Here is a 21578-nt window from a genome sequence, read left to right as displayed (position 1 = left end):
ATTTATTAATTTTATTTTCTCCTCAAACCTTTTGCAGAGACAAGCGCCACCGGCGGCGTGACAGTGCTCCCCCGAAGGTGGGCCAAGTGCAGGATCTAGCCTACCTGGAAGCGTTGGCCAAATTCAACGACTGGCGGGCACAGCAGCGCAATAGCGACATCCACTCCGAACCGAAAACACCAACCAGCCAGCTGCACGCGACACTTCCGCCGAGAATAACACTGTCCGCACACGGCACCATCAAGGAGGAAGCTTCCGATCACGACGACAGCGACGATGGCGATTTCAGCTCGGACATCGAGCTGGCACGGGACGAGCGGATGATACTGAACCGTTCGGCAAGCCGGTTCGAGGTGCCCAAATCCCCACGCTACGCACGTCACCATCGATCCGCGACGGCTGGCGCCCCGCCAGGGACGCCTAGCGCGCTGCTGACGGACGCAGCAGCGCCCAAGAAACCGAAGCGCTCGGTCGAGTTCTATCGCAACATCAACCGCATCCCGACGGATACCTCGTCCAACGCCTCGTCCCAGCACTGCAACAGTCAGTGGAACAACAACGGCAAAACGATCGAGAAAAACCATTCCCATCCGAGCGATACGCGCTTTTCCTTGCCAGCGGTGCTCGTCTCGGACCCGACCGACCGGCTGCGGAAACGTACGAAAGCTACTGCCACGCCGAAACCGAACAACACGATCTACGAGAACGAGGTGGCCGAGTTTGAAGCACACCACATCAACGGCACGTTTGGTGATTCGTACGTGGTGCAGAGCCCGCCGCGCCTTTTCTACAAAGCGAACGCCAGCCCGTACGCTGACGGGACGCCCAAAAAGCAGAGTAATTTGAAGGCCCGCCCGCGTGTGTTTAAGGACAAGCCGGCACCGGCACCGCCCACCGTCGTCGCTCAGACGTCGGCCCCAACAGCGTCCGTCCGGCTGTCGAGTTGTCTGCCGAAACAACGCCACCACAGTGATTCCGATTCGCCTCTGACGGGATCGTACCGGAAGTACGAGCTAAACTCATCCTCCGTGTACGACGAGCACGTCATCTCGTCGCGCGCCTACCGTGGCTCGATGAAGCCCGCCGGTGCTCAGGAAGAACGAGCACCCGCAACATCAAAGCAGCGACACAAATCCCTTTCCTACCAGACGATTGTCAACAAGCACGGAGATCTGGTCGATTACGCACTGCCGTTCAGTGACAACGCGGACACGACGGCCGAGACCAAGCCGGATCAAAACAACTCCAAGCATCTTACGCCCGGGCAGGACACGCTGGCCGAGATACGCAACTGCGAGCAACTGATAAACGAAAACTTTCAGTTTCTGCAAACGACCGCCTTCCACGATGACTCAACCAGCATCATCACCGAGCCGATCAGTGTGCTGAAGGGCAGATCGCGACGCATCATTACCGATCTCGATCGTTCGAGTGCTAGCACGCTGAAGGAGGACGAGGACGAGCCGCTCGACCAGCAGCAGCAGGACCGGGAACGGCTCGAGATGCAGCGTGTGGACGAGATGCTGGAAAGCCGCCAGCAGGAGATCGATGCCCAGCTGGCCCAACTCGCACTGCAGGACGATCCGCAGGACATTCTGCTCGAGCTGGATTCGCTGCAGAAGTGGAGCAAAAGCATCCAGATGTCGGACGACTTCCTGCAGACGCGCTACTCGGAGCGAAATCTGCTGGAAAGCTTCCGGCGCAGCATTGGCAGCAATCTGTTGACGTGCTTCCCGAACGAGGTGCGCTACCGGGTCGGTTGCCTGCGCAGTGCTTTCGCCTGCCCGCTAGAGTTTTCATGCGGTCTGTTCCGCGGCGGAGCGGTGACGCTGCGCAAGTACTCGCTGAACATGGAGCGCAGTCTGTACTTTGCGGAGGAAGCTTGCAGGCGAGACTTTGAGGTGCTGTCGCAGGTCCGTCACCCGACGATGGCAACGCTGATGGCCGTGTCGTACGATTCGGCCCTGAACCAGGCTACGCTGCTGCTGGAACCGTTCGATTTTACGCTCTTTGATTACATTCACAAAATGGTAAGTCGCGCTGTGCCATGAGGTAAACGGTCGTTGAGCAAGTATTAATTTGTTTTTTATTCTTTCATTGTTCACAGAATAAGCGCTTGTCGCTGATTCATGCGACTACAGTGGTGCAGCAAATCTCGTCTGCCGTTTGCTATCTGCAGGAGTGCGGCTACATACACTCCAACATATCTAGCGGCTGCATCCTGATGCGCCGCTACCCGTACTCCGTCAAGCTAACCTCGTTCGAGTTGACGACGGATGCGTCCTCGGACGAGGTGCGGCGCGAGATTGAGAATCGGTACGGCAGCACCTCCTCGTCCCGCAACTCAATGACGTCGTCGCAGCACGACGAGCTCAAGAAGATCACCACCTACGCGCGGCTGATCAAGAACGACGAGCAGTTCCTGCGCGACAAGTACCGCAAGCTCTCGTCGGAGGTGTGCGAAACGCGCTCCAAACCATCCCACGCCGCACAGCTTTCGTTCGGCGAAGGTTCGGGCTACGACTGTCGGGCGAGCCGGTTCCTTCCCTACTGCAAGGAATACCGGGAGAAGTTTTCGCTCTTCTACTACGTGGCCCCCGAGCTGCTGATCCCGAAAGCGAGCTTCGTCTATCCGAGCAAGAGCACCGACGTCTACTCGATCGCGCTCCTGCTGTGGGAAATCCTGAACGGGTACGTCCCGTTCGTGGTGTACAATAGGGCCGAGCTGGAGAAGCTGCACACCTCCGCCGATCTGCCACTGCCGATGTTTGAAAAGGAGCGATGCGAGCGGTTCCGACAGATTTTCGAAGGTGGACTGGGGGATTTGAACAGTAGGAAAATTACCATGGGCAACGTGGCCGACCTGCTGGACTGTCTGCTGCTCGAGCTGGGGATGGAGAAGAACGGCACGTACGACTGGCTGGCGGAGGATTACGAGGAGCACGCCAACTCGTCGGAGGTGCGGCTCAAGAATGAGCTGAATGACGTAAGAAAGCAGAGCGCTCACATCGAGAAGGCGGACAAGATCTACTTCCACACGGAGGAATCGGAGCTAGCGAAGACACCGAAGCAGCTCCCGAAAAAACCGGTTCGGAAAATCAACAAGGTGAAAGTGTCCCCACAGGCGCACCAGCAGCCAGAGGTTCCCTCCCAACCGAGTGGCAAGGAACGGCCACCAATGCTAGACAAAAAGTCGCCGCTCAGCTCAACCTTCAGCCTGTCCAACTCAGCAATCTATCAAACGATCTTTGATTTTAACAATAAATTCCTCTCGCCCAAATCGTCCTCCAAGCAGGTGATCTACGATCGTACCAGCACGGTAAAAAAGCACAAAAAACCGCCACGCGCTAACAAGAAGGCGGCCAAGGAGCTGTTCGAGGTGCAGCAGCAGCTTAACAAGAGCTTCATCGAACAGAACGATCCAGATGGGGTGCAACATAACAGGGACAGTTCCGAGGGCAAATTCCTCGACAGTGTGCAAAAGGACAGCTCGACCACAAAATCATTGGAGCAAATTATTTCCGACCCGCCGCAAATTAATCTACAGCCCGTGCGGCCTTCGTGTAGCGATAGCGAGGATAAGGGCACCCCGCTGCAGCGCGATCATCCGTCGAAATCTTGCGACAGTTCGCCCGGCACCAGGCGCCGCAGCATTACGCCGAAGCTGAACAACTCGTTCCGTTTCATGATCGGCGATTTTACCCTACCGGACACGCCGATAGCGCGTAAAAACAAGATACGCAAGCATGCCTGGCTGTCCGACCAGAAGCTGCGCATGGCGGAGGAATCGCAACCCGCCACACCGGAGGACTGCCGGAGCAAGTCGTTCTTCAACGCCGAGCTGGCCGCTCGCAGTGGCTCCTTTCTGACCTCCACCAATCTGAACTGCTCAACGTCGCTGCAGGACATCAAGCCGAAGCGCATTAACATCAGCGTTAACATTATACGCTCGCCGGAACCACGGCCGACGACTGTGACGGTAAGGAAGAGCTGCACGCCGGCACTGATCGCTGAAGGAGGAGCACCGTACGAGGAAACGCTGTGGAAGAAGGAGAAATTAATTTGCGAACGTAGTCAGCTGCCCGTGGCGGAGGAACTGAAAGAAGCAAAGCAGGACAGTCAGTTGCCCGAAGAGCTGCAGCAGGAGGAGAAAACTGGTGGATCGTTGGATGATTCCTTGAGTGTTGTGACGGCGCATCTTTCGTCGGTGCGTGATGTTATTAAAAAGATTGAAACAACGTTTGAAAAGACTGGATTCGATTACAGTCCGGTAAGAAAGATGGAGGGCTCCGCCAAGAAACCGTCGTGTGAAGGAGGCTCAAGAAGGGGCGGTGAAGGATCGCTGGTTGTGGAGGAAAATTTGCTCGTTCCCACTAGAGTGCTGGAATTGGAGAAGACGCTAGAAGCAGAGGAAACGTCCATGATGAAGGAAACTCCAGACGAAAGAGAGACGAAAGAAGCCGAAGCCATCGCGCAAGAGTTCCACCCCGTTCCTATTCCTGCTCCACCACCATCACCGCCTGCATCAGCGTCTCCACAGATCTCCGGCATATCTCATCTGAATGTACTGCTGGCAAACCATCGCTCGAAACCAAAGGAATCTACTGCTCCGGTATCACCGGCCGAGCTACAGCAAGCTGCGGCGGTACAACCAGTTGCCGAAGAAGTACAACGAGCTCCAGAGGCGGTGGAGAACATTCCGGCACCACCACCCATGGCCGTGACATTCGCTCCCAACTCACAGCTGTACCTTCGCCGGAAGGCACTCAATGGCGGCGGAAACAGTGTCGCCACCATTCACCATCAGCAAACGGTGTACAGGGAAAGCGTCGTATCGAGCACGGAGCGATTGCCGGGAACGTTCGTAGAGCCATCGCTAGCCGCAACAACGACGACCACCACTACCGCAACCTCCACGGCAATACCACCGGGCAGTGCACGCAAGAAGAAGCTAACGACACGTGTCACGGTCAACATGCGTAAGATATCGCGCCGAGCATCGGACATCAGTCCAGCATCCTCTCGCCCCAACTCTGCCAACCTGGACGATGTGGATCTTCCGTCGTCCGGATGCATTACACCGACAGGAAATGGGCAAGGATGTGGCGTTAGCACCGTACGCCATTCCTGTGGCAACGAGCTGTTGCGAGCCTTTTCCAAGCTAAGACTGATCGCACCGGAAGAACAGACAGCAAAGCCCACCGGTAGCGATCCGAACGGACGTTCCGTAACACCCGGCACGCATCAAATTAACGTTGGCGCTGCCAGCAGACTCGATCGTCTCGTATGCTGCAACTGTGGCAACTCGATGGTACCGGCCGAAGGGCTTAATGGTAGGTTACGAAAGTAGAGATTTGTTGAAACGATGTGTTAACGTTGCATTTGCATACTTTTGCACACACAGTACCCGCCGGAAGCCGGATCGGTATGACGGCCGCGTTCGGAGAGATGAACTTCCCACGGGAAAGCTTTGTGTCCATGTTTGAGCCTCCGATGACACCGACACCAGGCAGTGCTATGGCGGGGCGGTTCCATTCGATGACCCCATTCCAGGTAAGTCCGAGGTCCAGGGCGATGGAACTGTAAAGGGGTATTAGGTTTAAAAATCAAATTAAATTACCAAAAATTTTCGCTTACTGTTCGGGCTCTACATTCATGCCAGCCGTCGTCAGATAGCCTAGTCTATCTGTTTCATTTTGATTCACTTTAGTTTCAACCGTAAAACCCCCGTCCCAATGCGGATCAAGGCGTGAAATGAATGCATGAGGTAATATATGCTAGTGATTGCATTCCGTCAGCGCGGATTCATTCGCTGCAACCGGGTGGGGGCACGGATTTTATGCTGTATCAGTGCAACTGAAAGCTCTGGTGAATGGGATGGAGGGGTTTAAACTACACGCCTCGATGGCTATGGTCAATGGTAGTTTGATTTTGAAAGTAGGTCAGTTGATTGTGTTATAAAGTCACGCACCGACTCAGTAGTCACCCAGGGGGTGTAGCTCAGATGGTAGAGCGCTCGCTTAGCATGTGAGAGGTACCGGGATCGATACCCGGCATCTCCAATTCGATGAAATTTCTCTTAAAGGCAGAATATGAAGAAAGAAGTCTGAGAGAAATTTATTTTTGTTCTTAACAAATTTAAAAATGGAGTATCGGCAACAGACAAAAAGCTCACGAATAGATAGGTGGAAAAGTAGAGAAGAGAAATCTGTGATAAATGCGTTTGTATTAACATGTGAAGTTGATATCCTTCAAACACCATCATTGCACCAAACTTAATTCACTTTACTATATCCACATTTTTATGATTTCAGAAATCAACCGAAGACCTTTATATCGATGATGACTTCTGCCAGGGACTGAACCATATGGGTGCTAACATGGAGCTGGTCGAGCCGCTCGATGAAGGGCAGTACCTCGACATGTACGGATACGACATTTACGCTACCGAGATCTATCACGCGGAGGAGGAAGAGGAGCTCGAGGATGGCCACGATGCCGAGCATTTCACCTTCCCCGGACACACTGCTGCTGCTGTTGCCAGTGCTGAATGTACGGACGATGAAGCCAAATTTCTCGAAAAATGCTCCCAGCTCAATTCCCAAACACTGACGGCTGAGTTTGCTACCTTAGCGTCTCCGATCGACTGTGAGCCGGTCCATCCAGCAGCATTTGGGCCGGAAACATTGCCCACTGAGCAAACAGAACAGTGATACGGCCGAACATCAAACTGCATGGGAGGTTTTGCAAACTCTGTGTAAATAAGTATAAGATAGTAGAGAGAGAGAGAGAGAGAGAGAGAGAGAGAGAGAGAGGACGAGAGAGAGAGAGAGAGAGAAATAGAGAAAATCAATCATAAAACTAGGACACTCGAGCTTTGCTAAGAGTTCGAACGAGTTAAATCATGTTTGAAACGATCGTATTCTTTCAACCGTAAACCACTCATATACCAAGTATTACATATATCCCACGACCCTGTCGAAATCGGTCCAAATGAAGTCTTTTATGTTAAGAGCATTTATGCATATACTTTTTTGTTGTTGAGCGCATTACTACATTTATGATTATAACTATTTATACTTCATGATAGCAAGCTCCTGAGTCTTCCAAAAACTCGGCCAGTAAAAGTAAAGTATCCTATATACATATAAAAGCATTAAAGACTACTCTTTTCAATTGTATAAGCATTTGAAATAAGTTTGTTAGTGGCATCCTTCTTAAATCCACATACACACCTGCGCACCTGTTTATCTATAGAAACGAAATAAATTATTACGATAATGAAAACCACAACGCCCTTGCTAATTCTACCCCATCCAAACCAGGTCCAGCTAATGCTAATGTTGAAGGCGCCACAATGGGGCCACTGCATACCCCCGTGGACGTTCACCCGGACGGGGCCGCTGACGTCCTACCGGAGGTGAAAATTAATGCACAAAAGGCTGCACATTTACCATTAAAATCAACAGATCATAGTGAGAGCAGGCTAGTGCGATTAGAATCAGTAGTATCTGGTTAAGCGAAGCACCGGACTAACGGACCCGATCAGTCACCGTCCGGTCATCCGTACGGTCGTGCGACAGCAATGAAGCTTTGGCCGCACCGGAAGCCCTTGGCGCTTTGGGCCTTACTTATGCTGTGGGTTTGCTGCATACAGGCGAACAGGAATGAAAGTGCAACGAGGGAGATCGTTTCCACCGGGCACGGCCGCTCGAAACGTACGCTTGTGTACACGTTTAACAGCTGTTCCGGGGTAAGCTCTGCAAGTGATGATGGTGGTGACATTATTGCGTGTACTAACATCTCCAAATGGGGGTTTGTTTCGTTCTAGGTCCTATTTGCCCTGTCCATACCGCTGGTAATCACCGGACGGAACATTTTCATGTCATATAACTTCGAAGCCAACTACAACATGCCGACGGACAGTACGGACTTTACGCAGGGCATCCTAAAGAAGGGCGACAACGATCAGATACACGAGGCCGAGGCACGGAAAACGCGTGACATCTCAGCCTCGGCCGCACCCGTTCCGAAACGATCCAGCATTAGTAGGAAAAAGTTCTACCGCACGATCGAGCTGAATCTGCAGCGATATGGATTCGCCGGCAAGCGGTGTATACTACGGATGATATGCGATCTGGCCGAAGCGCCACTGGCTCACGAGAATGGAGTGCTCGGCGATTTGCTGCAGTTAATATTTACGTGAGGATTGTTAAGCGCAATTCATGTGGCTTGGTTTAACGTTTGTGTTCGTTTTTGTTTGTAGACCATCGCTGTCGAAAGACGAAAATCTGCCGAGTGAGTTCAAACGAGCGGAACAGCTGGGGCGCGACGAACGAGACTGCACCAAATACCAAGCTCACTGTCCGACAAGCCCCATCGATTTGGTGACGATTGGGTTGAAGCGATAAATGGGAAACGTTATCAAACGGGATTGTTGCTAATATGACTGATTTCTACGTAATAAATGTAAAACATTGAATAATTTCTTAATTAACCATGTTTTGGATATAAATGATTTGAAGTTTCAATGCAAACAAATTTCTAAATAATTTGATTTTATACATATTTCTGCAATTTTAAATGTGTTTTCGAATATATATCACCTTATTACTATATCAAATATTCCTTCAGAAATGTGGGAAAGGTGTTACGAATCGAAAGGTCTTTGATTTCCTGACAATATAAACTTAATGATAAGCTCGGATAGGAGGATACATAAGATAACCAAAAAGACACATTTTTTCTTTTTTTTTAATTTCCCGAGAATAATGAGTTTCATAAGATAAGCGACCAGTACAGTACAGCACCTGTTCAACAGATATAATCGGAAATTGCTAATATTACACTAACATTAGAACGCTTGCCAACGCTTCGCATCAACGCCGCAGTTGTTTACGATCGCTGAAAACTTATCACGCGACTAAATTCCCAAACGAATGGTGAAGAAATTAACACCCATTTGAACAACAAAGCAGATTGAAATGGCCATCTGGTGGTAAACAGGTGGCGAACGAACTGGCCGAGTTTTTAGCACAGGTAGTCTGTGGCTAGTTTTAGTTTAACCGTCGCTGAATACACCCACCAGATCAGAGTTGTTCTGTTGGTCAGTGCATGGGTGCATCGTGCAAGGTGAAGGATATGCATTGCTATTTGAAAAAATAGAATGGCCTACTTAGGAGAGTTTAGTAGACAGTTTAGCATAAAAAGTGCTTTGCTACAGTACAATAATATTGTAAAATATTGTCTTATGATTGCTTGGTGCGGTTCGAGTGATCTAATGGTAATTGTGCAGGCATTTACCAGACGTGATTCGATTGATGAACTGACTGAACTGATGAATTACAGGCTTTCATGCTGTGTCAAAGATAATTTCCCGCAGTACTTACCAAACCATGATAACCAATGATGGTTAGAATGTGTCAAAAAAGAAGAAGATGTACTAGATACAAGTTATCTTGATCGGAATCTCTTCATATACAACATCCACAACATCCGGCCGACACACACCGGTTGGAAAAAAGGAAAAAAGTAAACCGTTGCCCTCTGCTTCCTCACTTGACACGCTTACTGTTGGGGAATGATAATTGGTAAAAAGCGTTAATGTACGGTACGAAAAAAAGTACTTTTCCAATGGGCCGGGCGTTAACACGTTGCCGAGACATTTATTTCACCACAAGCGCTGAACCGTGAAACAGCAGTGAAATATTGTGCGTGTAAGATGAAATCAAACTTTATCGCGTGTCTAGCGTTGGCCGCATGCTCGCTGGAAGCCCTCTCTGTCGAGCTGCAGCCAGGCGTGACGGGGCGACTGCAAGATCGTCACAAGCGAACGTTGGTATTCACATCCGATAGTGCAACTGGGGTAAGTGTGTAGAATATTGATGTACGAACTCAAAAATAGGGAATGAAACAACAATACGTTCGTTCGATTTTTTTTTTCAGATCTTGTTTGCCCTTTCCGTACCACTGCTCATACCAGATAGGAACATCTTTTTGGCGTACAATTTCGAGGCAAACTATGGCATGCCCGGAAAGGCGAGCGATTTTACCCAGGGCGTGCTGAAGAAGGTGGACAACGATCAAATACACCCGGAAGAGGGCGAAGCGGCTGAGGACAAGCGGTCAATACGTACCACAGCAGCAGCAACAACAGCAACAGCAGGATTTACACGCAAAAAGGTATATCGAATGATTGAGCTCAACCTTAATCGGCACGGGTATGACGGAAAGAAGTGTATACTCCGCATGATCTGCGAGCTGGCCAAACACCCGGTGCGCGATGGGAACGGAATAGTCGGCGATCTGTTGCAGCTTGTGTTTACGTGCGTATTTCTTATCAAAGGTGTGACTTTTGTGAAGTGTATTTAAATTCTTAAATTAAATTACAGGCCCTCCGGATCATACAACGAGGGACTGCCTAGTGAGTTTTATCACGCTGAGGAAAGCGGAAAGCGAGAAAACTGTGTCAAGTATAGTAGATACTGCCCCAAGGATCCGTTGGAGGCGATAAGTCTGATTTTATGAAATAAATGAGTGATAACATTACAAGCATGAGTTATTCACCTTCAGTATTGTGTAAAAATATCCGAATCAAAGTGAAGATCTCAATGTCAAGTTCATCTAACAATAGATTTTGATGAAGATTAGGTATAAAAAAGTATTCCAAAATAAGTCTTACAAGATGAAGAAGTAAAATTAGTTTATTACGCTCAAAAAAAGAGAAGCTCTTACATTTAATGCGGAAAGATACCCGAAACATGACTAGTAAATGTTTCTGACAGCGTGAGTCTGCGTGAGCGTTCGTTGCAGTGCCCTCAAAAACACTCACTTCCGCATAAGATAGGCTTGCACCTCGTCGTGTAGCAATCGCATCGTGTTCGTTTCCCCATCATGCACTCCGGTAAAGATGTCCAGCAGCGAGTGTACGCACTCGGGAAAGATACGTTCACAGGGTGCCCCGGTACGTCCGAGCTGTTCCGCCCGAAAGTACTCGTTGTCCCGATGCTCCGACAGTGGTTCCTCGGTGCTTGAGGGGCTGAGATGATCATGGAAAACAACCATAAAGGTATACACATTATAACATTGTCCTCCTGAACCACAGACAAACACACAGCGTTGAATAACTCACGTAAAAACGATATGCAACAACTCAGCGAAGATACCGCCAGTGTGGGTAAACGGTGCCGCCGCGGATTCACAAACACTGCGCAGTACACACGCACGGCCCGGTAAACCGTAACCTTCGCTCAACTTTTCCATCGCCTTGTACGTGGTCCAGCGGGACTGTTCCGCACTGTAGCCGTCGAGCTGGGATGGATCGATTTCCTTGGCCGCCGGCCACCGCAGCCCATCCTCGCCCGATTGCTGCAAAATCTGCTCATCCTCCGGATCCTTCCAGTAGCTGTCGTCCCCGTCGTCAAACTCCTCTTCGTTGGAGCTGTCGAGCGGTTCCTCGCGCACCGGCACACTGTCCACCACGTAGCGCTCGTGTCCCGCGTGACCGATCGGAAGCTGCGTTACCGGAACGTGCAGCCCGGAAAGATCGCGCCTAGCAAGGGCCCGCCGACTGTCGTTCCAGTTGTCCCACAGCTGTGGCTTCAGGTCGTCCACCTTGGTGGGAAGGAAGTACTGCGCCTTCATGACCCAGCCGCTCGTGATGGATTCCGGCGTGCCGACGGGGATACCGATGCCGCTGATCAGCTGATGGCGTGTTGGGGCCGTTTCCGGCACGATCAGCCAGGGTATGAAGTCGGCCATCCCGAGCGGAAGCAACAGCACTCCGAGAACGTAGCTGAGCTCCATCCGCCGTGCCATCCTGCAAGGGTGAACGATTTTGAGCGTTGGAATTACGTGGAGTAAACGGAATGTAGATCTGCGTTGCAACGCGAACGATCGCCACACGCGCACACGAAACCGAAGCGGAGCAAATGGTTTGAAATGATTGCCACGGTTGCGAGCACCCCAAGAAGAGGCTTCCTTTTTAGGCTGACTAACAAGTACTTGCCATCCCGTGTTAGCACCTTGCCGTGATAGATTAAGCACCTTGCAGTGCGGTGTTTCTCGCTCGGAGCGGCGAGGGGTGAGCCTGTTGAGGGCAGAATGTATCCAGCCGTTCGACTTACTTTGTATTGCATGACCTCTTTTGCATTAGAATGGTGGCAAAGCCGAAGTAAAAGAAGTGCGATATGAATACGTAGCTATTTATATTACTTTATTGGTCACTTGTGTTGTGTAAACGGTGTCACATCGAGGCTGAGACTTTCTCATGTACCGTAGTACGGCAGGCAGAACTGTACTGGAAGTGAAAGTTACTGATGTCAGTGATGTTATTTGGGCTCGAACGATGATGCTGCTGCTGGGTGAAGATCATGCACACCGGAGAACATGTCCAGCAGGGAAGTGGAACATTCGTGGAATAGCTTAGAACAGGGTGCTCCGGCTCGGCCTAACTGTTCTGCCCGGAAGTACTCATTGTCCCGGTGCTCCGAGATTAGTTCTTTTGTAGTAGAGGGACTGAAAAATAAAAAAAATATAAAAAAAACAAGTAAAAAGATTGAGTTTGTGAAGCAATTGAAATAAATAATAGAACACAGCTATAGTAAAAATACGCCTATAACATTAACTGAATTAACAGAATGAAAAAAATGTAGCAATAGTAAGAGGAGCGAAAAAAGTATATATCTTGACGAAGTCTGCACTCAGATGCAATAACATATTCCTCATATTTTGTTTTATTATGAAAATAGCGGCATCTACTTCGTGTAAAGCAAACTTTTGACACGTAAATGGCTGATTAGCTAAGGCTATTAAGAGAGAGAGAGAGATGATGTTGTTTGAAAGATATGATCAGAACTTCGAAATTTAAATGCGAACTTTATAATCTGTTGAATTTGTATAATCGACAGGACCTTCGAGTGGGTTGAAAACTAGGAATTAATGTAAAGGATGAGGTCCTGAATGCCTTGCTTCCTACCATCTAACTACAATCTACATAATTGTGCTAACGATAATGTTTCAAAAATAAATACTTAATTAATTAATAATTAATTAATACTTACATTGAATATAGTTGTATGTTTACATACAAATTTTCTACTATTAAAATCTTCATTTAAATCTTCAAACTATGGCCATGAAAGGCACCTTCATTCTATTGCTATGTTTCAACCCATTTATTTATAAGACAATCATATGACTCTACATATTAGAATTGTAAACAAGCGAAAGTAAGCCTCTGAGTATGAGAATTCAAACTTAAATTTGAACATACAATAGGCGGATACACGCTTTCTGGCGTGGAAGTGGAAGAAGAAGCTTTTTGGAATGTAAGACTTACTAAAAATGTAAATAAGATCGATTTGATTCATTAACAGAAATATGCCAAAACTAACAGCATTCCTACATCTGTAGTTTGGGCGAGTTGAAATTGAATTTCAGGCTGTGGACTGCAAAACTGTTGAAATCGTGTCATATCGTGGGTACAACAAACTATGTTCCACTTACATCATTTTCAACAGAAAAAAGGTGATGATGATGATGATGATGTGTCCCACCTCATACCCCTTCGCAGGATTGAGATAGACGAATAATCTAGCGATAATGGGTCAATTAAATGTTACAAACAAAATATAAATACAGAAACGAATGTGGATATTAGCAAGCATGCACAGGTCACATGTGAGAAGCAGGCCACATAGGCGACACCGAAACCCCCCATAACACGACTAACTCCACACCTCGGCTAGGTGGGCCATGCCAAGAGACATTCCGTGGCGATCCCTGTAGCCGGGAACCCTGGATCTCCCATACCATTCGTCACATACATCTTTTAAATTTATTAAGTACTCATATTTTTATTTTTATATATTGATATTTAAATAAATATATTATCTTTAATTATTATTATTATTATTATTATTATTATTATTATTATTATTATTATTATTATTATTATTATTATTAATAATAATAATAATAATATAATTATTATTATTATTATTATTATTCTTATGTTTTCCATAACAAAAAGAAGTAATCTCATGAGAGCAAAAAATAAAAAGTTAAAAAAAAACATCATCATCATCAAACAGCTGTCAGTCGAAGTATCTACTAATTTACATGAAAAACTACACTAAACAACACTACCAATTAAACGACCCTACTTTTAACATAACTAGCACATCTTATTCTGAACTTAAACAGCGGCCCAACAGAACTAATTGACCTTGGCATTTTATTATAAAATTTAAATTCCTTAAAAAAGATTGAATTTCTGGCCACAGACGAGTTATAGTGAGGGAGTCTTGGATCATGAGCTCTTCAAGTAAAATGCTGATGAATATCCGATCATCTGTCCACTGTCATTCCGAGGTATTATGGTAAGTTGAGCAGTTTTATACACGAAATTGATTGACATCCATTGTAGAATATCACGATGTACTAGATTACTACATTATATTAGATATACACACTCAAAACACTAATTCCCCCTAGCACTCACCTAAACATGATGTGTAGCAGCTCCGCAAACACTCCTCCGGTGTGGGTAAATTGCACATCAGCCGCTTCACAAATGCTCCGCAACACACAGGCCCTACCGCCATAACCATATCCAGTGCTAAGACCTTCCATCGCCTTATACACCATCCATCTCCCGTTGGGCACATTATAATCTTCCGGATGTGCGTTCGTTTCCGCCTCGCCCGGAGAATCCTTAGGCTCTCCATCATCAGAATTCATCTGCCCCTCCCCAGGCACTACTTGTTCATGATCGCTGAACTCGTCCTGTAACTCTTCGTCGTAGTAATCATCGTCGCCATGTGCCGCATTGCTCGTAACATCTTTCAACGGCAGTGGTTCCACCCGAATGCGTACATTATCCACCTCATAGCGTTCGATCGATCGGCGTGTACGATCGGGAAACGCACGCCGGCTTTCGTTCCAGTTCTCGAGATTGATCGGCTCGTAGTTCCCTGGCACGCTCGGTAGATAGTACTGTGCCTTCAACACCCAGCCAAACACGACCGAGTGAGGAATTCCTTGCACAGGCACACCGATACCACCGATCAGCTGGTGACGGGTGGGCGCCGTTGCCGGATACACTAGCACAGGTTTGCCACGGATCAGCAGACGTCCCTCCTCTTGCAGCGGGCCATCGTGATCGGTTGTGTTCTCGCTGGCGGCAAACGGTACCACCAACAAGGGCAGGATAACATGTAGCCACTGGAGTACGTTGCACATGTTTGAACGCTAGACGGTAACTGTCTTTCATCGATACGTTTGATAGAATAGATCGTTGTTTTTCCGTCGCTAGTGAAATTTTGATCTAATTAATTCCGTTATGGTCGCTGGTTTTTGGCACCTTTCACGCGTTACTGTTTTTATCTTCAGAGCATTCGACGTCAATTCTGAACCGCTGACATATTTCCTTAAATAGGTCACCGAGAACTGAGCTCTTTTTAGAGAGAACATATTGGCTCTCTAGAAGTGACAAGTATAAAGCTTTAAATCAAAATGTGAAAAAAGGAAAGCCCACAATAGACCCCGGATTATATAGGGCGCAGGAATATAGACCCCAGATTAATTATTAACTTCGGAAAGAGGTGTCTTAATACTGATAACAAATTAAACAAACAGGTATATGCGTACATAAAATATTTATTCAAACAAAACACTAACAATCTCAAGCGGATCCTTTGGGCAGTCTTGTCGATACTCGTCGCACGATCCATTCTGTCCGGCAACTTCCGCGATTAAATACTCCTTCGGCAGCAATTCATCCATTGAAGTCGAGGGACTGCAATATATGTAACCTATGTTAGATCCGTTTGAGCACTGAATACGAATTCCCTACCTCAACAGTATCTGCATTATGTCTCCAACAACGCCATTAGCTTCACTGAAGGGATGCAATGCCGCTTCACAAATCATGCGCTTCAGACATTTCTTTCCATGATAGTGTTGGCTGTAAATGGCATAAAGAATTAGTATGTGGGAATGTAGTAATAATGTTCTTTTAAACAAAACCATACCCCTGAAGCTGTTTCTGGAGCATTTTGTACATCTGCCTTCGTGTTACTTGCGGTGTGATCTTGGGCCGAGTCACACCCTCTTGCGTACTTCGCTTTCTAATACCATACTGCTCTACCGGGGCGGATGGTGCGGTGAGTGGTTCCACGATACCTTTTATCTGACGTAAGAAATAACCAAAAATTGAAGAAATTTTCACTGGATCACACATAAAAAAACAGCCAGTACTTACGTAGTTACCGAACCCCTCGGTGAAGACGTTGGCATCTTGCGGACTGTTGTAGTTGCCCTCAAAATTGTACGACATAAAGATGTTCCTGCTCGGTATGCCTAGCGGTACGGCAATGGCAAAAATGATCTAGTAGAAGTAGAGACAATTCATTAATTTAATTTTTTTTGTAAACTTGATTCACACTCCCAAACGTATTCCGCCTTACACCGATAGCAGCGTTTAGTGGGAACACGATACGTTTCTGGCGGCTCTTCACAACGTCATGCTCCGGGGCAGCACCGTCACTAAGCGCGATCGACAGTACGGCCAACATCACTAGCCAGCGATAAAGCGTGATCATCCTGCTCGGTAGCGTTAAGCACGACTAAACATTCCAAATCCACTGCAACACATTTTTCGGCCTATCAACAGAAACAAAACGCTGATGCTTGAAGCTCTAATTAAATTAACCGATTTTATTGTCTTCCCGTTTTGGAGAGTTCAAAGCGCGCTTAGCCACAGACAGAGAGCAAAGAAATGGGAACGTGACGGTGGCCCGCACTACAGCACAGTTGATACCAGTCCGAGCAGATCTGTACGGCAAAATGCCCGATATCGGTGGCATCCCTCAATGGTTCCTCGCGATTCGGCCTCGTAGTACGACATGGCCAGTGGTTCGCGAACGGAAGACGATGGCCTGGAAAATAGTAAACAAATAGCTTTTTCACGTTTTCCGAAAAGTTTTGATACAAACCAATCCTACCTGAAGATCACACTCAGCACATCACCAAACACACCATTATGCTCGTGGAGTGGCAGTTCCGACATCTCGCAAATGAGCCGCTCCATGCAACCGGTCGCATTGAACCCGTACAGCTCCATGCGCTCCTCGAGCTGATCGTAGAAGTAGCGTCGGCTCAGCCCAGGCTGCTGAGTCGCACTGCTGCGTCGCCGTCGATTCGTTGCGATCGCTTTGGTGATGTTAAAACCGCTATCCTTAAAGCGCTGATACCAGAGAAAGTACTGCGTCTCGTTCGATGGAACACCGTAGTTCGCTTCGAAGTTGTGCGAGAGATAGATGTTCCGACCCGGCACGAGCAGTGGGATGGCGATGGCTAAAAGGTACTGGGACATAAGTCGAGATACTTTAATAAACCGAACCGAACTGTCCTGAATGGGCCTTCAATGGGTCACTTACACCCATTGAACTGCCCCGGGGAAACACAAGCGCGGCTCGTTCTTGGCGTTCCATGGTGAAGGATGATGATGCTGCGTAACGCCACAGCATCAGAGGGGATAGTACGAGAAGGACTAGGTACCAACGTTCTCCCCACATGGTACTGATCGTACAGATGTTCACAGTGCAACTAAAATGAGCTACAGTCGCGAGGAAAGTACAGGCTGCATGGCAAGCTTTTTGCAGCAGTACCGTTATGTGTCTAGCAGCGTTAATGCAGGTGCTAAATATTGCACATTGCAATTGAAAATCACTGTCAGAGTGTGATGTGGACCCATTAGAAATGCCCTGTGGCACCATGTGGCTGGAACATAAAGCGGAACGTTCAAATCACAAACCGTTTCCTTCTATGCAACAGGCAGATCGATAAGAAAAATTGCATGTTTTAAATTATTTTTTCTTTTTGCTTCAAATGAATTCTAACATACGAAATTTAATCCAGTCAAGTTACACAAATCGTAATGCGAAAAGCAAGCTTCAATATAATTTCTATGACTAGTTAATGTGGCCAGGTTACAGGGCTACGCAACTAGATTTAAAAGATCTCCTTAACTGTAAAAGGTACACTGAAAGCAATGGTCTCGAAACTCAATTAAAATTATGTACTTAGGACGACCCCTTAACAGACCCAAAACCAAAGCCATACCGGTCCTGACACCAATACATCACTTTTTCTGGTTCAAGAACTACTGGTATTAGGATACCGGTCCTGAACCTGGTTACTGAACCTCGCAATCCCAATCGCAATCGCAATCAGAATCCCAAATGCAATCAGAATCCCAATCGAATCGCAAACACAATCACAATCAGAATCCCAATCGAATTGCAATCCCAAACTCAAACAGAATCCCATTCGAATCGCTCACGAATCCCATTCCCAAAGAAAAGCAAACCCAATCAGAATCCCAATCAAATCCCAAACGAATCCCAATCGAATCGCAAACGAATCCCAATCGAATCACAATCAGAATCGCAAAGGAATCTTTTATGGATTTAAATCCTACAAACGGGATCCGATCGAATCCTTCTAGGGATTGAATCTTCGAATCTTCCAAATCCTGAATCTCTCAACACTAATACTGACCCCAACCCGGTTCAGGAAATAATACTTGTCATACATATCCAGGAACTGATCATGAACCCATACCGGTGCTGGAACCTACCATTAACAAACCCTGGAACTGATACTTAACACATACCGGTCCTGGAAGCGATCATGAACCCATGCTGATTCGGAAATAGCTCCCGATTTCAATTATATCAGGAACAGTACCAGAAACTGTTCCGGATTCAGATTCGAAACGACATTTGGACCTGGTCCAGGTCTATAACCGATACAATTCCATTTCCATACGATAAACCATAGCCGGAAGTAAATGTGCAGCGTATGAATAGTGTAGGAATTCAGCGTAGGAATTAGCGCAGGAAATAGCGTTGGAAATTTAGTAGAACTAGTATAGTGATGATAAGTGTTAAATTAATTAGATTCAGGACCAAATATTTTATTGTAGATCAGAAGAAAACTTGTAAAAGTTGTATAAATTATTTCAACAAATATTTTATTTAAAAATGAGAATAAACTCTACTATTTGCTTTTTATTCAACGTCACTGCTCGATTTTGTAGCATGGCTAGAGCGTTTTTAACATGTTTTATGCTAATAGAAAATTCGCTCTTTTTACTTCATTGGATCTTGGGCATGTATGTAATCTCAAATTTAAAATTTTCATCACTAAATTGACATAACCCCTGTACAAACTCTGTTATAACTGACATTTATTACAGAAAAAATCGATTCTAAACATTTTAACACTTGCTTTTTTGCAGCCGAAGTACATTTAAACTATTCAAGAGTCCATTGCAGTTTACGCGTGCGTGTGTGTTTTTTTTTCTTCAATTTGCAAGCTTCCATCAAGAAATCACTTGCCTTAAATGGTTGAGAGAGGTAAATAATAACACAAAAACAACAACTTTAACGTTTACAATTAAAAAAACATGCTATCCTTGTTGAAAAGTGTTACAAAATTGGTTTACTTACATAAGAAAACTTATTTTAATCTACTATATTTTGATTGTTGATTATATCGCTCATGACAGAAGGATGCTCTTTTCATCCTGTATCATTCTACAATTCTAAAGACCTCTAGATAATACCCTTTTCTAATTGTTTACCTTTGTACTATTTTAACTATATTGTAGCGATTGATTTATAATTTCCATTTTATGATACGTATTAATGTCTTGAAAACTAATGTATCGAATTTGATTGTTTGCTCTTCACCAACACTAACCTTCAATATCGTATAACAATATGGTTAAAAAACCCCCTATCTAACTTGTTTACCCTTTCTATCATCCTTAAACTACCCTAACCTTGTTAGTTTGTATTTGTAGTTTGTACTGTAAAGAAGGATTATTTTACTTTTACTTGTATAAATATATAATTCATTTTATACTTTTCAATTCACAGGAGTTTAAGATCATTAACTTGGAAGTGAATATTAAAAAAAATTGCCTAGCAAATATCGATTGGTTCAATTTTACGAACATTGTGAGAAATTTTTAAAATAAATAAGGAACATGGTGTTACATTTTGCTAAGTACAATAAAAAAATGCTTAATCCTACAAAAGTTAGAACCTTTGACTAACCAACAGCCATATGTGAAATAAAATAATGAATATAAAAATGTCGGAATCTTGAAAAAAGCACAATTTTGAGGTTTTCAGTTTTTGCTGCACTTTTGCTGCTGGGTGGTTTTAAAACACATTCCATATTCTTTAATGGCAATTTTTTTAGCCGCTGTGTCACGTTGAGATCTGCAAGCAAAGAAATGCGTTATAGAAAAACATATATAAATTATTTAAGCGTACTAACATTTCCCAAGCCGCAAGTACAGGACAGCAGAGCTTTCCGTTTACATAAGTCTGATGCTTGACATAGAATTGTCTAGAAAAAAAAACAGAGAGAGAGAGAGAGAAAAAATAATAAGTAATGCTATTTCCACTCGCGTTCGACAAGCGCCTTTTACCTATCACTCGGTTCGATGGTGCAGAATTCGCACCCGTCCTGTTGGGTATCATCGCTGGCCAGTTCGTTCCACACCATCCTCATGTTTTCGTTATCCAGCTCGGAAGAGCCACTGCTGAAGAGCGAGTAGCTGCTCGACCCATCCGAATCGGTTGGTGACAATTCAGGGGCAAAAGTCGCGCCAGACGCCACCGAGCGTGCAAACAGAAGCTTGGAAAGATCGTCCGTCAATCTGAGCTCAGCCAACATTTCATTCACGGAATCCAGCATTCGGTGGTCTTTCCACACTATATGGCCTGTAAGCTTCGATGGCACCAGCGCACCGCATGCGGATAGATCCTCCTCACTGAGAACCACCTCCTTCACCAGCTCGAACGTTTCCTCGCGTATGGTGTACATTTTTTGGAACAAATTAAAACCAACTTCTACAAACTCTAAAAACAACAACTATTCTTTGATGGCCCTTTAAGTGGCTTTAAAAGCTGATCCTTTTAAATTAGCAAAAAGACAAAGGACGCTGGACACGCACGGACACACAAGAACACGAACGAACGAATGGTACAAAGAAGCACGTCTACACCGGACGAGTAGCAGGTTGCAAAAGTGCGCGCTTTCGTTCATTGATAAATTTTGCCGGTCTTTTTATGAATGAAAACTTACCGTTGCACATTCGGGTTCTTTTGTTTCCCTTTAAACCACACTGGGACTGGTGCGCAGCGCTGCACGGTCATGGCTAACTATGGGCTTGTTGCGTGTTACAGCTGGCCAAAATTATATGCAGGAGCATCCCGTTAATCATTGCGAGGATATCGAGTACAGTAGAACGTCGATTATCCGGGCAGCTCGGGACCGGACGGAAAACTCACTCGATTTACTAACAATTCACTTTGAATCAATCGATTAATCATTAGTAGAATGTTATTATAGAAACTATCACTAGACACTAGATACCCAAATAGTCAATATTGCAGCCAATTTTGGCATGCTAAAGATCGCTACTTGAATGCGCCTTTTGCAGTAGATAAACAGCATCAAAGTTCCAGGTGGTCTTTCTAAATAGCACCTAAGCA

At 46.1% G+C, this 21578-nt stretch overlaps 7 protein-coding genes and 1 non-coding gene across 12 annotated transcripts in view; 4 read left to right on the top strand and 4 right to left on the bottom strand.

Annotated features, from left to right (window-relative positions):
- Window positions 1–7287, top strand: part of LOC5667439 (uncharacterized) — a 38209-nt gene extending 30922 nt beyond the window's left edge. For all 5 annotated transcript variants that reach the window (XM_061643107.1, XM_061643105.1, XM_061643106.1 and 2 more), the window contains exons 3-6: window positions 38–2030; window positions 2108–5333; window positions 5405–5553; window positions 6315–7287. In XM_061643107.1, coding sequence (XP_061499091.1) covers window positions 38–2030; window positions 2108–5333; window positions 5405–5553; window positions 6315–6713 — 5767 coding nt within the window. In that variant the 3' untranslated portion in view covers window positions 6714–7287. The remainder of the gene's footprint in view (window positions 1–37; window positions 2031–2107; window positions 5334–5404; window positions 5554–6314) is intronic.
- On the top strand, window positions 5990–6062 carry Trnaa-agc (transfer RNA alanine (anticodon AGC)). Its single transcript has one exon. It is a non-coding gene; the product is annotated as a tRNA-Ala (tRNA).
- A 98-nt stretch (window positions 7288–7385) lies between the features above and the next one.
- Window positions 7386–8524, top strand: LOC1278828 (uncharacterized). Its single transcript, XM_318467.5, has 3 exons — window positions 7386–7753; window positions 7832–8202; window positions 8267–8524. Exons 1-3 carry the CDS (start codon window positions 7586–7588, stop codon window positions 8409–8411), a joined length of 684 nt encoding a protein of 227 aa, XP_318467.6. The 5' UTR covers window positions 7386–7585; the 3' UTR covers window positions 8412–8524.
- A 478-nt stretch (window positions 8525–9002) lies between these two features.
- Window positions 9003–10551, top strand: LOC5667438 (uncharacterized). The gene is made up of 3 exons (XM_001689070.3): window positions 9003–9865; window positions 9946–10325; window positions 10392–10551. Exons 1-3 carry the CDS (start codon window positions 9722–9724, stop codon window positions 10525–10527), a joined length of 660 nt encoding a protein of 219 aa, XP_001689122.3. The 5' UTR covers window positions 9003–9721; the 3' UTR covers window positions 10528–10551.
- Window positions 10552–10693: 142 nt separating this feature from the next.
- Window positions 10694–16623, bottom strand: LOC4577282 (uncharacterized). The gene is made up of 8 exons (XM_061650471.1): window positions 16470–16623; window positions 16265–16390; window positions 16035–16192; window positions 15857–15967; window positions 15670–15799; window positions 14504–15225; window positions 11132–12088; window positions 10694–11038 (listed from the first exon to the last, which is right to left on the bottom strand). The coding sequence occupies exons 1-8, from the start codon at window positions 16602–16604 to the stop codon at window positions 10828–10830; spliced, it is 2550 nt and encodes an 849-aa protein (XP_061506455.1). The 5' UTR covers window positions 16605–16623; the 3' UTR covers window positions 10694–10827.
- Window positions 12172–15252, bottom strand: LOC4577283 (uncharacterized). The gene is made up of 2 exons (XM_318465.6): window positions 14504–15252; window positions 12172–12516 (listed from the first exon to the last, which is right to left on the bottom strand). The coding sequence occupies exons 1-2, from the start codon at window positions 15241–15243 to the stop codon at window positions 12330–12332; spliced, it is 927 nt and encodes a 308-aa protein (XP_318465.6). The 5' UTR covers window positions 15244–15252; the 3' UTR covers window positions 12172–12329.
- An 81-nt stretch (window positions 16624–16704) lies between the features above and the next one.
- On the bottom strand, window positions 16705–17597 carry LOC1278827 (uncharacterized). Its single transcript, XM_318463.6, has 3 exons — window positions 17442–17597; window positions 17007–17368; window positions 16705–16940 (listed from the first exon to the last, which is right to left on the bottom strand). Exons 1-3 carry the CDS (start codon window positions 17577–17579, stop codon window positions 16805–16807), a joined length of 636 nt encoding a protein of 211 aa, XP_318463.6. The 5' UTR covers window positions 17580–17597; the 3' UTR covers window positions 16705–16804.
- A 1471-nt stretch (window positions 17598–19068) lies between these two features.
- Window positions 19069–21167, bottom strand: LOC133391343 (uncharacterized). The gene is made up of 3 exons (XM_061644972.1): window positions 20510–21167; window positions 20356–20427; window positions 19069–20297 (listed from the first exon to the last, which is right to left on the bottom strand). The coding sequence occupies exons 1-3, from the start codon at window positions 20905–20907 to the stop codon at window positions 20204–20206; spliced, it is 564 nt and encodes a 187-aa protein (XP_061500956.1). The 5' UTR covers window positions 20908–21167; the 3' UTR covers window positions 19069–20203.
- Between the last annotated feature and the right edge of the window lie 411 nt (window positions 21168–21578).

This window comes from Anopheles gambiae, chromosome 2 (genome assembly GCF_943734735.2).
Source record: "Anopheles gambiae chromosome 2, idAnoGambNW_F1_1, whole genome shotgun sequence".
NCBI lineage: Eukaryota > Metazoa > Arthropoda > Insecta > Diptera > Culicidae > Anopheles > Anopheles gambiae.
Note: the sequence above shows the minus strand (reverse complement) of the source record. Positions and strands in the feature narration are given on the sequence as shown.

Excerpts from the sequence above, each read along its gene's own strand:
- LOC1278828 (XM_318467.5), top strand. The coding sequence starts at position 7,586 with ATGAAGCTTTGGCCGCACCGGAAGCCCTTGGCGCTTTGGGCCTTACTT. Across the intron at positions 7,754-7,831 it reads CGTTTAACAGCTGTTCCGGG|GTCCTATTTGCCCTGTCCAT; the intron begins GTAAGCTCTGCA and ends GTTTCGTTCTAG. Across the intron at positions 8,203-8,266 it reads TTGCTGCAGTTAATATTTAC|ACCATCGCTGTCGAAAGACG; the intron begins GTGAGGATTGTT and ends TTTTGTTTGTAG.
- LOC5667438 (XM_001689070.3), top strand. The coding sequence starts at position 9,722 with ATGAAATCAAACTTTATCGCGTGTCTAGCGTTGGCCGCATGCTCGCTG. Across the intron at positions 9,866-9,945 it reads CATCCGATAGTGCAACTGGG|ATCTTGTTTGCCCTTTCCGT; the intron begins GTAAGTGTGTAG and ends TTTTTTTTTCAG. Across the intron at positions 10,326-10,391 it reads CTGTTGCAGCTTGTGTTTAC|GCCCTCCGGATCATACAACG; the intron begins GTGCGTATTTCT and ends ATTAAATTACAG.
- LOC4577283 (XM_318465.6), bottom strand. The coding sequence starts at position 15,243 with ATGTGCAACGTACTCCAGTGGCTACATGTTATCCTGCCCTTGTTGGTG. Across the intron at positions 12,517-14,503 it reads CTGCTACACATCATGTTTAG|TCCCTCTACTACAAAAGAAC; the intron begins GTGAGTGCTAGG and ends TTTATTTTTCAG.
- LOC4577282 (XM_061650471.1), bottom strand. The coding sequence starts at position 16,604 with ATGATCACGCTTTATCGCTGGCTAGTGATGTTGGCCGTACTGTCGATC. Across the intron at positions 16,193-16,264 it reads CCGAGGGGTTCGGTAACTAC|ATAAAAGGTATCGTGGAACC; the intron begins GTAAGTACTGGC and ends TTCTTACGTCAG. Across the intron at positions 15,800-15,856 it reads ATAATGCAGATACTGTTGAG|TCCCTCGACTTCAATGGATG; the intron begins GTAGGGAATTCG and ends CATATATTGCAG.
- LOC1278827 (XM_318463.6), bottom strand. The coding sequence starts at position 17,579 with ATGTGGGGAGAACGTTGGTACCTAGTCCTTCTCGTACTATCCCCTCTG. Across the intron at positions 17,369-17,441 it reads CCCGGGGCAGTTCAATGGGT|TACCTTTTAGCCATCGCCAT; the intron begins GTAAGTGACCCA and ends CTTATGTCCCAG. Across the intron at positions 16,941-17,006 it reads GTGCTGAGTGTGATCTTCAG|GCCATCGTCTTCCGTTCGCG; the intron begins GTAGGATTGGTT and ends ACTATTTTCCAG.
- LOC133391343 (XM_061644972.1), bottom strand. The coding sequence starts at position 20,907 with ATGTACACCATACGCGAGGAAACGTTCGAGCTGGTGAAGGAGGTGGTT. Across the intron at positions 20,428-20,509 it reads ACCATCGAACCGAGTGATAG|ACAATTCTATGTCAAGCATC; the intron begins GTAAAAGGCGCT and ends TTTTTTTTCTAG. Across the intron at positions 20,298-20,355 it reads GTACTTGCGGCTTGGGAAAT|ATCTCAACGTGACACAGCGG; the intron begins GTTAGTACGCTT and ends CTTTGCTTGCAG.